Source organism: Nerophis lumbriciformis, linkage group LG08 (genome assembly GCF_033978685.3).
Source record: "Nerophis lumbriciformis linkage group LG08, RoL_Nlum_v2.1, whole genome shotgun sequence".
Classification (NCBI taxonomy): Eukaryota; Metazoa; Chordata; class Actinopteri; order Syngnathiformes; family Syngnathidae; genus Nerophis; species Nerophis lumbriciformis.
This window is the reverse complement of record NC_084555.2, coordinates 38,321,770-38,340,994: the sequence shown is the minus strand read 5'-3', so window position 1 is coordinate 38,340,994 and position 19,225 is coordinate 38,321,770. Positions and strand designations below refer to the sequence as shown.

The window sequence follows — 19,225 nt, the reverse complement described above, 5'->3', positions numbered from 1 at the left end:
TTTAACTTTTGTTTTTCTTTCCTTGTAAACAAAACTGTATATGTGTTGTCTGTCTAATTATAAATAATGCAGACGAGGCGTGTTGGCTGAGTTCTTGACGTTTACTTTCACAGCGTGCTCATAACCTCATTCTTAGCTGCCGGGTGGCGACACGCAACAACACTTTTCAGGGCTACCGCGCATGCTCGTCACTCCCGTTGCATGTTGGGTAGTGTAGTTGTTATATTCCCTCGCCTAGCTCATAACATCACATATTTCCCTCTATAAAGAAATAATGTTTACTCAATAAAGTGTATTTCTTTTTTTAGCTTTAAATTTTCATTTTTTAGCATTGTAACCACATTTGCAAACAACTTTTCTCTTCATAGAATTTTCTTTCAATAAAGAAATAAAGTGCAAACATGCCAAAGCATCATAACAAACAGTTAGGTCAAATAGCAGCAGAAGTGCACTTTTTGGAGAGCTGTATTATTTTAAGTTTTGTGCCCAAGGGACTGATTTTATTTAACACTATATTATTATTTATACACCTATAGTGATCACAGAGACAGGTTGTTTTTGTGTTATTGTATATATTTGTTTTTCTTAAAAATCCCACTTAATATACTTTGGGTAACAACAGTCAATATTTATTTATTTAATTTAATTTTTTTAGGGGGGTAACAGTCATATTTATTTATTTATTAGATTTTATTTTTTTCTTATATAATAAAAGTGAGTTTTTGTTAAACCAAATATTGTGGGTTTTTTCCATATACAACAACCTATATGGACTCGATAAGAGAATCGATAAGGAATCGGTTCGATAAGAGGATTCGATAATAGGCTCAAACTCGATAATTTCTTATCAAACATCATCCCTAAACATATATACAATATATACCAATGACCATGTACAATATTACAGTATATGTGACAGCAGCAGCATAACATAGAGAGTAGATCCAGCAGAAAATAGAAAATAGACATTAAAAACAAAGACAAGTAGCTGACATGTCAGGTGTCAGGTAATAGGCAGATATCATCTATTGCTGTATGGCAAGTGATTATACAGCTGGATGGAGTGCGGAATGAAGGAGTTCTTGAATCGAACACTGTGGGAACGAAGCTGAAGGAGCCTGTTGGAGTATGAACTCTGCTGTCCCTCAATTGTCTGGTGGAGTGGGTGGGCAGGATTGTCCATGATGGCCAGCAGTTTGTCCAGTGTCCTCCTGTCCCTCACTGACACAAACACCACCTACTGCGTGCCAATAGTTTGGCCGGCTTTCTGGATCAGTTTGTTTAAGTCCCTTTTGCTGGTGCTGCTCCCCCAAAAAACCACTGCAAAGTACAGGGCACTGGCCACAACAGACTGATAAAATATCTCCAACAGCTTGCTGCACACATTAAAGGACCTAAGCTTCCTCAGGAAAAAGACTCTGCTCATGCCCTTCTTGTAAACAGCTTTGCAGTTGTCCTTCCAGTCCAGTCTGCTGTTCAAATGGACTCCCAGGTACTTATACTGCCCTACTACTGCCACCTCCCGGCCCTGGATCTTGGACTACCTAGATAGTCAAGCGTTGTCGTCTCTTCCAAGGACCTCACCAAACCAGCCAATCTCCACAACGTTTATCTGAGTGTGTTTGCCTCTTTCCTTGACGTGGCCATAAATTACATATGTTGGTGGGCTTTCGCCTTAGCTGAGCTTAAAAAAAACCCCAAAACAAATATTAGTTGACTTTGGGCAAAATCTAAAAAAACTCATTTACCGGGTAACTGTGAACGGCCCTCACGTTTCAGCAGACAAGGTACCACTGTTCTGAATATGTCAGTGATTGTCAAACTGCAGTATGGAAGCCACTAGTGGTAAGTGGGCTCCATCCGGTGGTTTGCCAAATAATCACTTGATTTCAAGGCCTACTGAAATGCGATTTTCTTATTCAAACGGGGATAGCAGGTCCATTCTATGTGTCATACTTGATCATTTCGCGATATTGCCATATTTTTGCAGAAAGGATTTAGTAGAGAACATCGACGATAAAGTTCGCAACTTTTGGTCGCTGATAAAAAAGCCTTGCCTGTACCGGAAGTAGCAGACGAGTAGCGTGACGTCACAGGTTGTGGAGCTCCTCACATCTGCACATTGTTTACAATCATGGCCACCAGCAGCGAGAGCGATTCGGACCGAGAAAGCGACGATTTCCCCATTAATTTGAGCGAGGATGAAAGATTCGTGGATGAGGAAAGTGAGAGTGAAGGACTAGAGGGCAGTGGGAGCGATTCAGATAGGGAAGATGCTGTGAGAGGCGGGTGGGACCTGATATTCAGCTGGGAATGACTAAAACAGTAAATAAACACAAGACATACAGGTAAAAGCCAGTAAATTAGAATATTTTGAAAAACTTGATTTATTTCAGTAATTGCATTCAAAAGGTGTAACTTGTACATTATATTTATTCATTGCACACAGACTGATGCATTCAAATGTTTATTTCATTTAATTTTGATTATTTGAAGTGGCAACAAATGAAAATCCAAAATTCCGTGTGTCACAAAATTAGAATATTACTTAAGGCTAATACAAAAAAGGGATTTTTAGAAATGTTGGCCAACTGAAAAGTATGAAAATGAAAAATATGAGCATGTACAATACTCAATACTTGGTTGGAGCTCCTTTTGCCTCAATTATGGCGTTAATGCGGCGTGGCATGGAGTCGATGAGTTTCTGGCACTGCTCAGGTGTTATGAGAGCCCAGGTTGCTCTGATAATGGCCTTCAACTCTTCTGCGTTTTTGGGTCTGGCATTCTGCATCTTCCTTTTCACAATACCCCACAGATTTTCTATGGGGCTAAGGTCAGGGGAGTTGGCGGGCCAATTTAGAACAGAAATACCATGGTCCGTAAACCAGGCACGGGTAGATTTTGCGCTGTGTGCAGGCGCCAAGTCCTGTTGGAACTTGAAATCTCCATCTCCATAGAGCAGGTCAGCAGCAGGAGGCATGAAGTGCTCTAAAACTTGCTGGTAGACGGCTGCGTTGACCCTGGATCTCAGGAAACAGAGTGGACCGACACCAGCAGATGACATGGCACCCCAAACCATCACCCAACCATGCAAATTTTGCATTTCCTTTGGAAATCGAGGTCCCAGAGTCTGGAGGAAGACAGGAGAGGCACAGGATCCACGTTGCCTGAAGTCTAGTGTAAAGTTTCCACCATCAGTGATGGTTTGGGGTGCCATGTCATCTGCTGGTGTCGGTCCACTCTGTTTCCTGAGATCCAGGGTCAACGCAGCCGTCTACCAGCAAGTTTTAGAGCACTTCATGCTTCCTGCTGCTGACCTGCTCTATGGAGATGGAGATTTCAAGTTCCAACAGGACTTGGCGCCCGCACACAGCGCAAAATCTACCCGTGCCTGGTTTACGGACCATGGTATTTCTGTTCTAAATTGGCCCGCCAACTCCCCTGACCTTAGCCCCATAGAAAATCTGTGGGGTATTGTGAAAAGGAAGATGCAGAATGCCAGACCCAAAAACGCAGAAGAGTTGAAGGCCACTATCAGAGCAACCTGGGCTCTCATAACACCTGAGCAGTGCCAGAAACTCATCGACTCCATGCCACGCCGCATTAACGCAGTAATTGAGGCAAAAGGAGCTCCAACCAAGTATTGAGTATTGTACATGCTCATATTTTTCATTTTCATACTTTTCAGTTGGCCAACATTTCTAAAAATCCCTTTTTTGTATGAGCCTTAAGTAATATTCTAATTTTGTGACACACGGAATTTTGGATTTTCATTTGTTGCCACTTCAAATCATCAAAATTAAATGAAATAAACATTTGAATGCATCAGTCTGTGTGCAATGAATAAATATAATGTACAAGTTACACCTTTTGAATCCAATTACTGAAATAAATCAAGTTTTTCAAAATATTCTAATTTACTGGCTTTTTTCTGTATATATACTCTATTAGCCACAACACAACCAGGCTTATATTTAATATGCCACAAATTAATCCCGCATAACAAACACCCCTGCCCTCCCGTCCATATAACCCGCCAATACAACTCAAACACCTGCACAACACACTCAATCCTACAGCCCAAAGTACCGTTCACTATCCCCAAAGTTCATACAGCACATATATTTCCCCAAAGTCTTCAAAGTTACGTACGTGACATGCACATAGCGGCACGCACGTACGGGCAAGCGATCAAATGTTTGGAAGCCGCAGCTGCACGCGTACTCACGGTATCGCGTCTGCGCATCCAACTCAAAGTCCTCCTGGTAAGAGTCTCTGTTGTCCCAGTTTTCCACAGGCCAATGGTATAGCTTGACTGTCATCTTCCAGTAATGTAAACAATGAAACACCGGCTGTGTTTGTGTTGCTGCATCCGCCCGCAATATACCGCTTCGCACCTACAGCTTTCTTCTTTGCTGTCTCCATTGTTCATTGAACAAATTGCAAAAGATTCACCAACACAGATGTCCAGAATACTGTGGAATTTTGCGATGAAAACAGACGACTTAATAGTTGGCCACCATGCTGTCCCAAAATGTCCTCTACAATCCGTGACGTCACGCGCTGACGTCATCATACCGAGACGTTTTCAGCAGGATATTTCGCGCAATATTTAAAATTGCACTTTAGTAAGCTAACCCGGCCGTTTTGGCATGTGTTGCAATGTTAAGATTTCATCATTGATATATAAACTATCAGACTGCGTGGTCGGTAGTAGTGGGTTTCAGTAGGCCTTTAAGTACAGTCTTTTATTTTCTTATATCCAAACATAATGTTACTGTTTAAACTGTGTGTAACGTTACAGTGGCCAAAAATATTAAATATACTTGTTAAATAAAACCTCTGCCTCGTTTGTAATGAATACTTGGGCCTGCTACGCTACTTTATTTTTATGTTGGTCATTATGGCGTTACTCGGAGAGCCACATTTTTTCTACGGTGGTGCTCTGTAAAAAAAAGTTGAGAACCACTGGAATATGTGTAGTGAAAGTGTTTCATATATTTGAGAGCGATATCACACAGGCTCAGAATCCCCACACACACGTCTCCATGTCCCCTTCCTAGCCGGAGGTCCTTGTGTCACATGGAGCTCAAGCTTTTCTCACTTGACTGCAGTGATTCAATGATCATTGTGTACAAACAAGCGTACAGTATCAGATATGGCTGACATGCTCCCTTCCCCAAACCTCCAAAAGGCTCTCACCATGTTGTCCATGCCCCCCCACCATGGCCCTTACACAACCTGAAATCCTCATTATCCATCAGTCCTGAGACTAGGCTGGCTGTGAATAAGGACATCAAATGATGCACGCTCGTTAAGGAACCACAGATCCGCTCATTAGCATCAGCACCTTCCTGTGTTGGAGCCTGCATCAGCGTTCTCTCCTCCCGCCACCACATTGTGTCCTCTCAACCCGACGCACTGACTGGAAGACTTAGGATTAATGTCAGCTCCCGCCAGCGGGTCATCTGGGCGTTGGCGCCCAAGCTGTGGAATTTGTTGACAGCTGCCCGCCATCACCACCACTCTTGTCCTTTGCTTGCGGCTTTTGTTTGGAAACAACACTTTTATGTTGCTGCAATGACAAGATCTTTAGACTTTCTATTGTGGAAAAAAACTCACACTATTAAGACTTTGCTCAGGATTTGCATCGTCAAAGTCTTCTAAGTAGTGTAAGCATACTGTATATACAATGCCCTCCAAAAGTATTGGAACGGTGAGGCCAGTTCCTTTATTTTTGTTGTAGACTGAAAACATTTGGGTTTGACATCAAAAGATGAATACGAGATAAGAAATCAACATTTCAGCTTTCATTTCCAGGTATTTACATCTGGATCTGATACACAACTTAGAAGATAGCATTATTTGTAATAGAACACAACATTTTTAGGTGAGCAAAAGTATTGGAACATATAAACTTAAAATAAATTAAAGTGAATAAGACTGAATATTTAATTGCAAATCCTTTGCTTTCAATAAGTGCATCAAGCCTGTGAGCCATTGACATCGCCAAACTTTTGCATTCTTCTTTTGTGATGCTTTTCCAGGCTTTCACTGCAGCCTCTTTCAGTTGTTGTTTCTTTTGGGGGGGGTTACTCCCTCCAGTCCCCTCTTCAGCAGGTAAAAAACATGCTCTATTGGGTTTAAGTCTGGAGACTGACTTGGCCAGTCTAAAACCTTCCACTTCTTGCCCCTGATCAACTCCTTTGTTGTTTTAGTCGTTATCGTGCTGCATGGTGAAGGATCTCCCAATCAGTTTATTTGCATCTTTCTTTAAATTAGCAGACAAAATGTTTCTGTAGACTTTTGAGTTCATTTTGCTGCTGCCATCATGTGTTACATCATCAATGAAGATGACGTCCCAGAAGAAGCAATGCAAGCCCAAGCCATGACATTATGTTTCACAGATGAGCTTGTTTGTTTGGGATCATGAGCAGATCCTTTCCTTCTCCAAACGTTCGCCTTTCCATCACTTTGAAAGAAGTTCATCTTTGTCTCATCAGTCCCATAAAACCTTTTTCCAGAATTTTTGAGGCTCATCTCTGTTCTTTTTGGCAAATTTCAGCCTGGCCTTCCTGTTCTTCTTGCTAATGAGTGGTTTGCATCTTCTGGTGTAGGCTCTGTACTTCTGTCCATGAAGTCTTCTGCCAACATTAGATTGTGATACCTTCACTCCTGCCCTCTGGAGGTCGTTGCTGATGTCAATAACAGTTGTTCTTTATAGCTCTCACAATGTTTCTGTCATCAACTCTTGATGTTTTCCTTGGTCTACCTGTTCCACGTCTGTTGCTTAGTACACCAGTGGGTTCTTTCTTCTTCAGGACATTCCCAATGGTTGTACTGGCTATGGCCAATGTTTGTGCAATAGCTCTGATTGGTTGTCCATCTTCTCTCAGATTCACAATTGCTCTCTGGTTTTCATGTTGGTTCCACCTCTAAATGCAGTCTGCACAGGCAAAACCTATCCTACCCAATCTGAAACTGAGCTCAGACATTCAGTGCTATTTATTGTTTGAATAATCAATGTAATTTGGAGACACCTGGGCAACAAAACACACCTGTCAGTCACATGTTCCAATACTTTTGCTCTCCTGAAAAATGGGTAGGTTCAAACAAAAGGTGCTATCTTCTAAGTTGTGTATCAGATCAAGATGTAAACACCTGGAAATGAAAGCTAACATGTTGATCTCTTGTCCCATATTCATCTTTTGATGTCAAACCCAAATGTTTTCAGTCTACAACAAAAATAAATGAATTGGACCCACTGTTCCAATACTTTTGAAGGGCACTGTATATATAAACTATGACACCTGTGAAGCTCATCGAGAGAATGCCAAGAGTGTGCAAAGTAGTAATCAGAGCAAAGGGTGGCTATTTTGAAGAAACTAGAATATAAAACATGTTTTCAGTTATTTTTGTTAAGTACACGTGTTCATTCATAGTTTTGATGCCTTCAGTGACAATCTACAATGTAAATAGTCATGAAAATAAAGAAAACGCATTGAATGAGAAGGTGTGTCCAAACTTTTGGCCTGTACTGTATATTAATAAAACCCAAACAATAACTTTATATTTATAGTAATATAAGAAATTGAGGCTGTTAAGGCTAGGTGTGGCGAAGTTGGTAGAGTGACCGTGCCAGCAATCGGAGGGTTGCTGGTTACTGGGGTTCAATCCCCACCTTCTACCATCCTAGTCACGTCCGTTGTGTCCTTGGGCAAGACACTTCACCCCTTGCTCCTGATGGCTGCTGGTTAGCGCCTTGCATGGCAGCTCCCGCCATCAGTGTGTGAATGTGTGTGTGAATGGGTGAATGTGGAAATACTGTCAAAGCGCTTTGAGTACCTTGAAGGTAGAAAAGCGCTATACAAGTATAACCTATTTATCATTTATCATTATAATGTCCTGTTAATGTTTCAGTATTTAGTGTCGTGTCTCAAATTCAAAGTTTGCAGAAAAATACAAGAAAGCACATGTCTTTGTGAGCCTTGTAATATATTGCCACATTTTTGGATTGTAAAAGATGACGAAGGCCAAGCAGTATTGTGTGCCAAAGGGCAAGAATGAGATGAAATGCAATTAAACGGAGAATGACATTTTCTAACAACCTAGTGATCTCTCTCCACAGTATATGTGTTATTTTACGGCGGCCATGTGCTATTTATGTAGCTTTTGTGGCCGTCTTCGGTCAATCTACACGCGGAAATGTATTTCTTTCTGCGAGACCAATTACTGGCACTTGTTGTATTGACATGGCTCTTGGGAAAATTGTTTTTCTTTTGCGCACACACAGCCTTATTTCTCATTTCGAGCCTGTTGGAGCATCTTGTTTTGGCTCTATGGCCACACTGACATACTGTATTGTATTGGCAGACTTTTACAACAATCTTTGTCATGTGTCGTTGGGTATACATAACAATGGAATAGTGTGACTCAAACTTGGGGGTTCAAACTTTCTTGAGAGACTTTTTATTTTTATTATTATGGATGGATGGATTATTATTTTTTTTTGTGACACCATCACCGAAGTATACCAGTGGTGGCCAAAAACCAAAATGTTGTTATAACCATAGAACCAGAACTACACTTTGCTATGTCATAAAAACGGGGGTCTAGCAGCTCAGTACAATATAAAGAATACAATTCATTATTTAAAATCTAATTTGAATTCAGCCAGAATGTGCTGTGTATCAGTGGCGTGCAGTCAGGGGAGGCAGGTGAGGCGGAGCCTCACGTGCCTTCATGAAAAGAAAAAAAGAAAAAAAGAAAAAATAATACAATTGTTATATGTACGCAGTGATTATACTATAAAGTTATTTTCCATTTAACCAGTTTTAAATTATTTTTTATTCAAAATCGCTGAATTTTCACATTTGCCGTTCAAATACTGAGAAGAGACCTGCGGTGAGTCACCAGCCAGTTGAGGCACGTCACTGAGTTGAGCCTCACCATGGATTGCGCAATGACTCGGCTAACTGCTGGCCTGCTGTGCAGTGAGACCGTATTGCTATATGAATTATATTATACATTTCCATAGTTTAGTTAGCTGAGGTATATAATGTACAGTGTATTTTGTCAACAACTGTATGTGTGTAACGTATTTCTTGTGCTGAGCAATCATAAAACTGCTGCGAAGACGCACTGTGTGAGGCTCGCAGTCAGGGGCGCCGCTAGGGATTTTGGGCCCCATGAAAATAATCTTTACAGGGCCCCCAACACAGTGTCATTATTTTTTCTGTATTATAATTTCATCATCATTAGGGGCCTCTCTGGGCCCCCCTCCATCATGGGCCCCTAGAATCCGTCTCCTTTACCCCCCCTTTTCGGCGCCCCTGCTCGCAGTAATCCCGCCTCCTGGTGGTAGAGGGCGCTAGTGATCCCAGGGAGCCTTTCTGCGACTACTCGGCTGCAGAAGAAGTGACAACAAGCAGCAACAGTTAGCAGCGATCGTTTATTTTTTCCTCTTGCCTGGACTATTAACATGGAGGATTACATATCTAAAATAAAACAGTTTTCCAAACTGGACTTTCAATCGAAGCAGGAGGTAATAATTAAAAGAAGATCTCCATCGAGACAGAGAGACTTTTAAAACTGAAGAAAGATAAGGAAGATTTCTATAAACAAGTTATCGATGCTTTTGTTCAGAAGGAGCTGCGCATGGACTTCATTTATAAGTAAAGGTAAGACCATAATAAAGTTTTTTTATTAAATGTGCTTTTTTTGTGTGCTACAGTTTGTATGTGTAAAGTTAAAGTTAAGTTAAAGTACCAATGATTGTCACACACACTAGGTGTGGTGAAATTTGTCCTCTGCATTTGACCCATCCCCTTGCTCACCCCCTGGGAGGTGAGGGGAGCAGTGGGCAGCAGCGGCGCCGCGCTCGGGAATCATTTTTGGTGAATTAACCCCCAATTCCAACCCTTGATGCTGAGTGCCAAGCAGGGAAGAATGCTGGTATGAGCTTTTAAACATAACCCATTAACTGCTGCCAATCAAATGGTGAATAAGATACTCTTTAGGGTTCATATGTTTGTAAATCTGACTGTGATGAAGTCAGTGCCTCACCAGCCATGAACCTCACCGCACGTCACTGCTGTGTATTCATAGGGTATGGTATTGTTTATATTTTAATGCCAAACCAATGCTTTTAAAAACAATGTCTAAATGTTGCCCAAACTGTTACTTCAAAACATTCACAGGTTGCTGGAAAACATTGCCCTTTTAATGTTTACAGAATTATTAGACATGCAATTTTAACAAAATAACAATGTAAATATTTCATTATTATAAATTAAATGATAAATAAATAACGCATTTTCAATATGAAATCAAATCCACAACAAACTGCCATAATCATCCCAGCAATAAAGAACACAGAGAATGTCATAAGATTTTACAGGAATTTAAGTGCAAACATTCAACACAATTTGCCCAGAAAGTGAGAATTGATACACAATTGTGGCGATATTAGACTAGCATTACAAACGTTTTCCTCTTTAATCCTACATGCAAGAGTTGTGTATTAATTGATCAGAGTTACAAGACATTAATTGCACAATAACACCTTCAAGCACTTGCAAGTGGCTGAGTCAGCATCTTTTTAAAGGGGAACATTATCACAATTTCAGAAGGGTTAAAACCATTAAAAATCGGTTCCCAGTGGCTTATTTTATTTTTCGAAGTTTTTAAAATTTTTTTACCCATCACGCATTATCCCTGAAAAAAGCTTCAAAGTGCCTGATTTTAACCATCGTTATATACACCCGTCCATTTTCCTGTGACGTCACATAGTGATGCCGATACAAACAAACATGGCGGATAGAACAGCAAGCTATAGCGACATTAGCTCGGATTCAGACTCGGATTTCAGCGGTTTAAGCGATTCAACAGATTACGCATGTATTGAAACGGATGGTTGTAGTGTGGAGGGAGGTAGCGAAAACGAAATTGAAGAAGAAACTGAAGCTATTGAGCCATATCGGTTTGAACCGTATGCAAGCGAAACCGATGAAAACGACACGACAGCCAGCGACACGGGAGAAAGCGAGGACGAATTCGGCGATCGCCTTCTAACCAACGATTGGTATGTGTTTGTTTGGCATTAAAGGAAACTAACAACTATGAACTAGGTTTACAGCATATGAAATACATTTGGCAACAACATGCACTTTGAGAGTGCAGACAGCCCAGTTTTCATCAATTAATATATTCTGTAGACATACCCTCATCCGCTCTCTTTTCCTGAAAGCTGATCTGTCCAGTCCAGTTGGAAATACATCTGCTTTGAGTGTTGCAGGATATCCACACATTCTTGCCATCTCTGTCGTAGCATAGCTTTCGTCGGTAAAGTGTGCGGAACAAACGTCCAATTTCTTGCCACTTTTGCATCTTTGGGCCACTGGTGCAACTTGAATCCGTCCCTGTTCGTGTTGTTACACCCTCCGACAACACACCGACGAGGCATGATGTCTCCAAGGTACGGAAAACAGTCGAAAAAACGGAAAATAACAGAGCTGATTTGACTCGGTGTTTGTAATGTGTTTGAGAAAATGGCGGATTACTTCCCGGTGTGACGTCACAACGTGACGTCATCGCTCAGAGAGCGAATAATAGAAAGGCGTTTAATTCGCCAAAATTCACCCATTTAGAGTTCGGAAATCGGTTAAAAAAATATATGGTCTTTTTTCTGCAACATCAAGGTATATATTGACGCTTACATATAGTTCTAGTGATAATGTTCCCCTTTAAGTGAAGTGCAACCAAACTTTCTAGCATATTCCTAGCATTTTAGCGAGATGCTCACTGTCCTCTAAGCAGGTAACAAAAGTAACATCAAACGTAACAACACCATCACAACAGTTTCCTCAGTGTTAACTATTCCTCGTGTTTGCTTCATTTCAGTGCCTCTAAATAAGTAATAACTATTCGTTTGGAATTGAAATGAGGCACCAATTCCTATCTTCACTTTTTCTGGTCGCGTTTCAGTACACGTCCCTACATGTAGTGTACACTCGCTGTCAACTCCTGCTTACGATTCAGTGGGACCTCTGTTTTCTTTGAATCATCCGGTCCAATAGATCAGACAAAGACCAAATTTTATGAAAACTAAATAAATGTTTCCCATAAGAAGTAAAAATACAGTAGTACCTCAACTTAAAAGCGTAATTGGTTCCACGATCACGCTTATAACTCAAAACACTTGTATTTCAAATTAGCACCGCCCATTTAAATGAACTGAACCAATGTTGCCACCCTAAAACAGCACCATTTTATCTTTTACATTACAGCCCATCGAGGAAGTATTCACAGCGCTTCACTTTTTCCACATTTTGTTATTACCTTATTCCAAAATGGAATAAATTCCATTTTGTCCTCAAAATTCTACACATAATACAATACAATGGGCGAAACTGCCCAAAGATAGGTGTGCCAAGCTTGTGGCATCATAATGATAAATGGGTTGTACTTGTATAGCGCTTTTCTACCTTCAAGGTACTCAAAGCGCTTTGACACTACTTCCACATTTACCCATTCACACACACATTCACACACTGATGGAGGGAGCTGCCATGCAAGGCGCTAGCCAGCACCCATCAGGAGCAAGGGTGAAGTGTCTTGCTCAGGACACAACGGACATGACGAGGTTGGTACTAGGTGGGGATTGAACCTGGGACCCTCGGGTCGCGCACGGCCACTCTCCCACTGCGCCACGCCGTCATATTCAAAAAGACTCGAGGCTGTCATTGCTGCCAAAGGTGAATCAACAAAGTATTCAGCAAAGGCTGTGAATTATTATGTACATGTGATTTCTTAGTTGTTGTTTTTTAATACATTTGCAAAATTGTGAAGAAAACCTTTTCACATTGTCGTTATGTGGTATTGTGTGTAGAATTTTGAGGACAAAAAATAATTTATTGTATTTTGGAATAAGGCTGTAGCATAACAAAATGTGGAAAAAGTGAAGCGCTCTGAATACTTTCCAGATACACTGTAACATGCCTTTTAAAAAGACTAAAAACTATTTTTTAGATAATGAATAATGTCTGAAAACATTACAATAGAATGTACTACAAACATCTCCAGTAGTTTTTTCGAAATAATATTGTACAGCATTTACCCTGGGGAGTGGACTTGTCGTGTAATGAAAGGAATTGTTGTTGTTGTTTTTGTTCTTTAAGTAGAGCGACCGAAGATCAGTGTTGGCAGCAGCAGACTTGTATGTCTGCCTAAGACCCAGAGAGCAAGGCTAATGCTCCATCCTCCAATTTGTAGTTCAAAAAACCACAAACAAGACATGTCAAGCACAACATTCTGAAGCTTATCTATATTTTCATGGATAAATGTGTTGTTTTGGAGGCTGGAATCTGCTTCAGAGTGATGCAGACTGATGGTGCTGCACTTGGGCTACATCGGCGGGTCTGCTGCACAGTTGGTCATGTTTCTAATGGTTTGTTTTTTTGATTTGGTAAGTGTTGTCTGCTTCTTCTGCTTCTCGCCGCTCTCCTTTAATCTCACTTTCTCAGTTTCAGTGGTTGGAGGGCAGAATCTGTGGCTGTCAACTGTGGACTAACACTGCAGCAAGGAGGCACCTGACTCAAATGCATGTTTGCAATTTAAAGCAGAACAAAAAGCGGAGACCCAGCTTGTATCTCAAAATACTTGTAAGTTAAGGTAAAGTGTAAATCCAATGCATCTACTCTAGACACTCACACAAATGTACACTAAACCCATGTTGTTGACAATAATGATCACTTTACATGCAGAAAACAATCCATATAGATACAGAATGGAATTGATGATTTAACAATGAAACATTTAATTGATCACCTTTACCTTTTACTCTTTCTGGAATTCAATAGTGTTTTCTCACCGTTACAGCGTTACCGTCTTCGGCGCCATGGTGACTTATTTTGCAGTCGTGTGGAATGAAAATGAAAAAAAGCACATAGAATGGGATTCTTTCTTTGGGAAGTGGATTTCACTGAAGGATATGCAGGCACACTGATAGACTATAACAGTGGTTCTTAACCTTGTTGGAGGTACCGAACCCCACCAGTTTCATATGCGCATTCACCGAACCCTTCTTTAGTGAAAAATAATATGTTTTTGTCTTAATTTATCTTAATTTATAAATATTAATAATGAAATTATGTTATTATATTAAATAAATACTAATAAATATATATTTTACAAACAGAAAGTTACAGGAATGTACACATGATCCCATGTTTACATCTCATTGTGCAACATGTGAATGTTTTAGTGGGAACTAAATGCGATATTTGAAAGAGGTACAAATTATTTCCAAAGCATTACCCCCACCCAGACATACAATACTAGTACACAGCTCATGAAAAACAATATTTTTTGTTATTGTCATTGTATGTGGGCCACAACACTTATATTAGAAAATAAACTCATGGAAATGACTGCTGTCATTTGATTATAATAAAAACAAAATTAACTTGTTATTTAGTCAGGTTTGGGACAGGTGTGCTGCAGGTGTGGCCACAGTGCATGTGCACGTCTGACGTCGCTCACATGTGCTCCACTGAACGCTCAAGGAGTTTTTACATTTGCTCACGCATATGGAAAATTAGAGGGAACATTGTTTGGGGGTATCCATAATACGCCGATAGGGAGAAGTTTTTATTTACACGATGAGTCGGGTGTGTCTTGACCTCCGCCGAACACCTAGGGTTCGATCGAACCCAGGTTAAGAACCATTGGACTAGACTTAGACTTAGACTTCCTTTTTATTGTCATTCAAATTTGAACTTTACAGTACAGATAAGAACAAAATTTCGTTACATAAGCTCATGGTAGTGCAGGATAAAAAAGCAATAAGGTGCATATATAAATAATAAATATATATAAATAATATATAAATATATATATAAAATAAATAAATATATAAAAATACATATAAATAAATAAATAGATTGCTGTACAGATAAATATATTGCACTTTTTCACATGCGTCCACGTTTATGGATGTATTTTATATTGTCTTTTTTATTCCAGCGAGTTAATCCATTTTGGGGGGAGTTGAGGGGATAATTTCATTTAATTATGATGCGTTCAAGAGTCTTACGGCCTGAGGGAAGAAGCTGTTACAGAACCTGGAGGTTCTGCTTCGGAGGCTGCGGAACCTCTTTCTAGATATCTGGTTCCACAATGTTTGGCTGTATGATAACAGAGATGGCGAAAGATTTGCGTCAAAAAAACTAGTTACACAAAAAGTGGGGCATACGGAAGCCGAGGTACAGTGGAACCTCGATTTGCAAACGCCTTTATTTGCCACCTTTTCGGTTTATGAACCTTCACATCGTGCCAAATAAGCCTCTGTGTGCGAACCATGTCTCGGACGCTTCATTCATTCATTCATTCATTTTGCATGCTGCTTGAAGCCATCGGGGGCTGCCATTTTGATGACATCGGGCACGACCCTTTCAAAGAGCTGCGACGGCGAGCAGCACTTCTGACTTGTTTATTTCCACAATTGTTGTACCTTGCAGCGGTCAGAGCTGTGTCAGCCTGTTGAAGAGATCACTTTGTGTGATCAGTAACGCTTTAAATGTGTCCAAACTCGCACAGTCTTGCTGTATAGCTTCAGGTTGCTCGACAACTGTTTTGAGAGAGCGTTTTAACTAGTTGCGCCACCTTCAGTTCGAGGAATTTACTAGCGCTTTGTTGTGCAGCAAGTCTTTAGTTGTGTTGAGATCGAAAAAGATGCCATTGCGGGCCTTTATTACAGCGAAGAAGAAGGCACTACCGCAGTGGTTCTTAACCTTGTTGGAGGTACCGAACCCCACAAGTTTCATATGCGCATTCACCGAACCCTTCTTTAGTGAAAAATAAAATGATGTTTTTTTTTCAAATTCAAGACAAAGTTATATGTTTTTGGTAACACTTTAGTATGGGGAACATAACGTAACACAGACTTAATTTAGAGTTATTTGGGCACTAGGGGAACATATTCTAAGTAACAAAAACTTAATTTAGAGTTATTTGGTTAGGGTTAGGGTTAGGGTTAGGGTTAGAGGGTTAGTGCCAGGGTTTAGAGGGTTAGGGTTATAATAAGGCGATGCCGAATAAGGCATTGATAAGTACTTATAATGACGAGTTAAGAGCCAATATGTTACTAATTTGCATGTTAATAAGCAACTAATTAATGGTGAATATGTTCCCCATACTAAAGTGTTCCCATGTTTTTTTACTGGTGCACAAAATGAAGCGCGCATGAACATCACCTTGTTCAAACAACAAAACCAACACAGTGCATAAACTCACAACACATTACACACTTGCAAATCAGTCAGCTGTTGCCGTATTCGTAATACGCCGATAGGGAAAAGTTTTTATTTACACGATGAGTCGGGTGTGTCTTGACCTTCGCCGAACCCCTGAGCCCGACTCACCGAACCCCTATGGTTCCATCGAACCCAGGTTAAGAACCACTGCACTACCGGGACACACGTCGATGAATGATCGCCTGCTAAGGATAGCTGTGAATATGTGAAGCCACTGCTCGTTTATCACTCGAAACTCACGCAGTGTTCAACGACGCCACAAATATTCGCAGACACAAAGTAAAATTATTTTGCTTTTTTTGGTTTATTATTGTAGTGTTTATTATTATTTGTGCGTGTGCCTGTTGACATTTAAGCTTGCTGTAAGGTTGTTGTGATATATAAATATATATACATATATATATATACATATATATATATATATATATATATATATATATATATATATACAAATATATGTAACGCAATGTGTGTGTGCGTTTTTTAAATAGTGAAGTGAAATATATTCATATAGCGCTTTGTCTCTGGAGACTCAAATGTTTTAGTTAAAGTTAAAGTACCAATGATTGTCACACACACATGGTGAAATTTGTCCTGTGCATTGACCCATCACCCTTGATCACCCCCTGGGAGGTGAGGGGAGCAGTGAGCAGCAGCGGTGGCCGCGGCCGGGAATCATTTTTGGTGATTTAACCCCCAATTCCAACCCTTGATGCTGAGTGCCAAGCAGGGAGGTAATGGGTCACATTTTTATAGTCTTTGGTATGACTCGGCCGGGGTTTGAACTCACGACCTACCGATCTCAGGGCGGACACTCTAACCACTAGGTCACTGAGTAGGTTACATAGTGAATCCCATTATTTACATCTTTAATTAAAACCGCTAAAGGCTTAGTGGCCACATGCGTGGACATTTAAACCAGTGTGGGTGACACTGGAATCAAGGTGGGTGAAGGTTCTTGCCCTACGACACAATTGCAGTGACACGGATGGTGGAAGCTGGAATCAAACCTGGAACCCTCAAGTTGCTGGCACGGCCACTTCTTGTACTTTGGAGGTCCATGTACCAGAATGTTTGCATGCTATGTTTGCATCTTCTGAGCATGTACAGACGCGCCGTACAGTATGCTGATCCACTTATTCCTCCTTGCATGCTTCGTCTTGATTCCATCATCATCATCATCATCATCATCATCATCATCATCATCATCATCATCATCATCACCATCGTCTACAGATTTCACCTCCGTCCTTCTCTTCTGCTCCCCAGGATCCTGATATCCTCTTCTTCCGTGGTTTTTTTTAGACCAACAATTAATGTGGACCTTCATCACTTCATCTTAAGTGCCATTTTCATCTATTTCCTGTCATTGACGCTTCATTCCTATAGATTGTTTTTCATTTCTCATGCAGCAAACCTCTGCATCATTTTAGAACTCCTCCAACAACTGATAAGATCCAATACAAGACTGATCTAATCGGAAATATTCTAACGGTTTTGACAACAAAACAAAGATTGGTCTGTTATTTAGTGATGTTACTTATCAACGCGGGTAACAACGTGGCGCAGTGGAAGAATGGCCGTGCGCGACCCGAGGGTCCCTGGTTCAATCCCCACCTAGTACCAACCTCGTCATGTCTGTTGTGTCCTGAGCAAGACACTTCACCCTTGCTCCTGATGGGTGCTGGTTAGCGCCTTGCATGGCATCTCCCTCCATCAGTGTGTGAATGGGTAAATGTGGAAGTAGTGTCAAAGCGCTTTGAGTACCTTGAAGGTAGAAAAGCGCTATACAAGTACAACCCATTTATCATTTATCATTTATCATCTTCCAGTCCATACTGTATAGAATGAGAATTTTAGAGAGAGAAACAAGGAAGGTCCGTGTACCTTTCGTTCATTCTATTTCCAATTCTGAAATGCAAATGAAAAATTCAAAATTAGGGGCGTTTTTTATTTTAAATGGCAGATTTTAAAACAAACAAAAAAGGGTTGATTTACATAAAAATATTGCCATAAAATTGGATTTCTTGCTGTTTTGCTTTTATGGATTTGAATTTTTCCAGATAAATGCAAAAAAAATTTGCTAAAATTTTTGGTTATCTGTGTGATGACAAATTGAACCGGAAGCAGTATTTTAGCCTTTCTTTTGCGTTTAGCATGTGTGGAGGTCTTGCTCCTCCGGGTTCTTCGGACCACCAACCACGGACATGACAGCTGCGTTCAGGGTTTTGAACAATGTTTTATTTTTCAATAAATTGTCCTTGGTGTACTTTTCAGCAATGTTGAAATCTTTCTCGCTCTCGCTCACGCTCGTGCTCGCTCTCCACTATCAACAACCCTTCTCCTTCCTGACTGCTGCCTTTAACAGAGCGACAGGTGATCAGACAAACACTCCCAGCTGGGTCATCTACGCTCCTGTCGCTGATCTCGAAGCCGGTCCTGGCACACCCCAACTCGCTGCAGGTCCCTCCCCCCACATACCTCCATCGCCAGACTCAGGCCGGGACACCGTCCAGCCGCGCCCCCTTCCCCCCGTTTTTTCCTCGGACTCAGGTGACAAGGGAATCTGCCAGTAGCCCTTGGTTAAATCCAGTGTCGTGAAACAACGAGCAGTGCCCAGCCGATCCAGGAGCTCGTCGACCCGAGGCATTGGGTACGCGTCAAAATGTGATATTTCGTTCACCTTGCGGTAATCCACACATAACCACACAGACCCATCCATCTTTCCTACCAGAAGGATGGGGCTGCACCACGCACTGTGGGATTCTTCTATTACCCCCAATTCCAGCATGGATTTGAATTCCTCCTGAACTATTTTGCATTTGTGTTCGGGGAGACTATAGGGCTGAGACCGCACCGTAACACCCGGGCTGGTCTCAATATGATGCTGGATGAGGTTCGTGCGCCCAGGC

The 19,225-nt window shown here is 40.9% G+C and overlaps 1 protein-coding gene across 3 annotated transcripts in view; it reads left to right on the top strand.

The window, feature by feature from the left end:
- ppm1aa (protein phosphatase, Mg2+/Mn2+ dependent, 1Aa) overlaps positions 1 to 19,225 on the top strand; it is a 100,021-nt gene that overhangs the window by 55,967 nt on the left and 24,829 nt on the right. Inside the window, exons 5-6 of one of the 3 annotated variants that reach the window (XM_072913683.1) lie at positions 13,357 to 13,447; positions 13,524 to 14,037. The exons of 1 other annotated variant lie outside the window; for it this stretch is intronic. In XM_072913683.1, coding sequence (XP_072769784.1) covers positions 13,357 to 13,447; positions 13,524 to 13,570 — 138 coding nt within the window. In that variant the 3' untranslated portion in view covers positions 13,571 to 14,037. Of the gene's footprint in view, positions 1 to 13,356; positions 13,448 to 13,523; positions 14,038 to 19,225 lie in introns of those variants that run through there. One more of the 3 variants, XM_061968853.2, reaches the window with a different exon arrangement.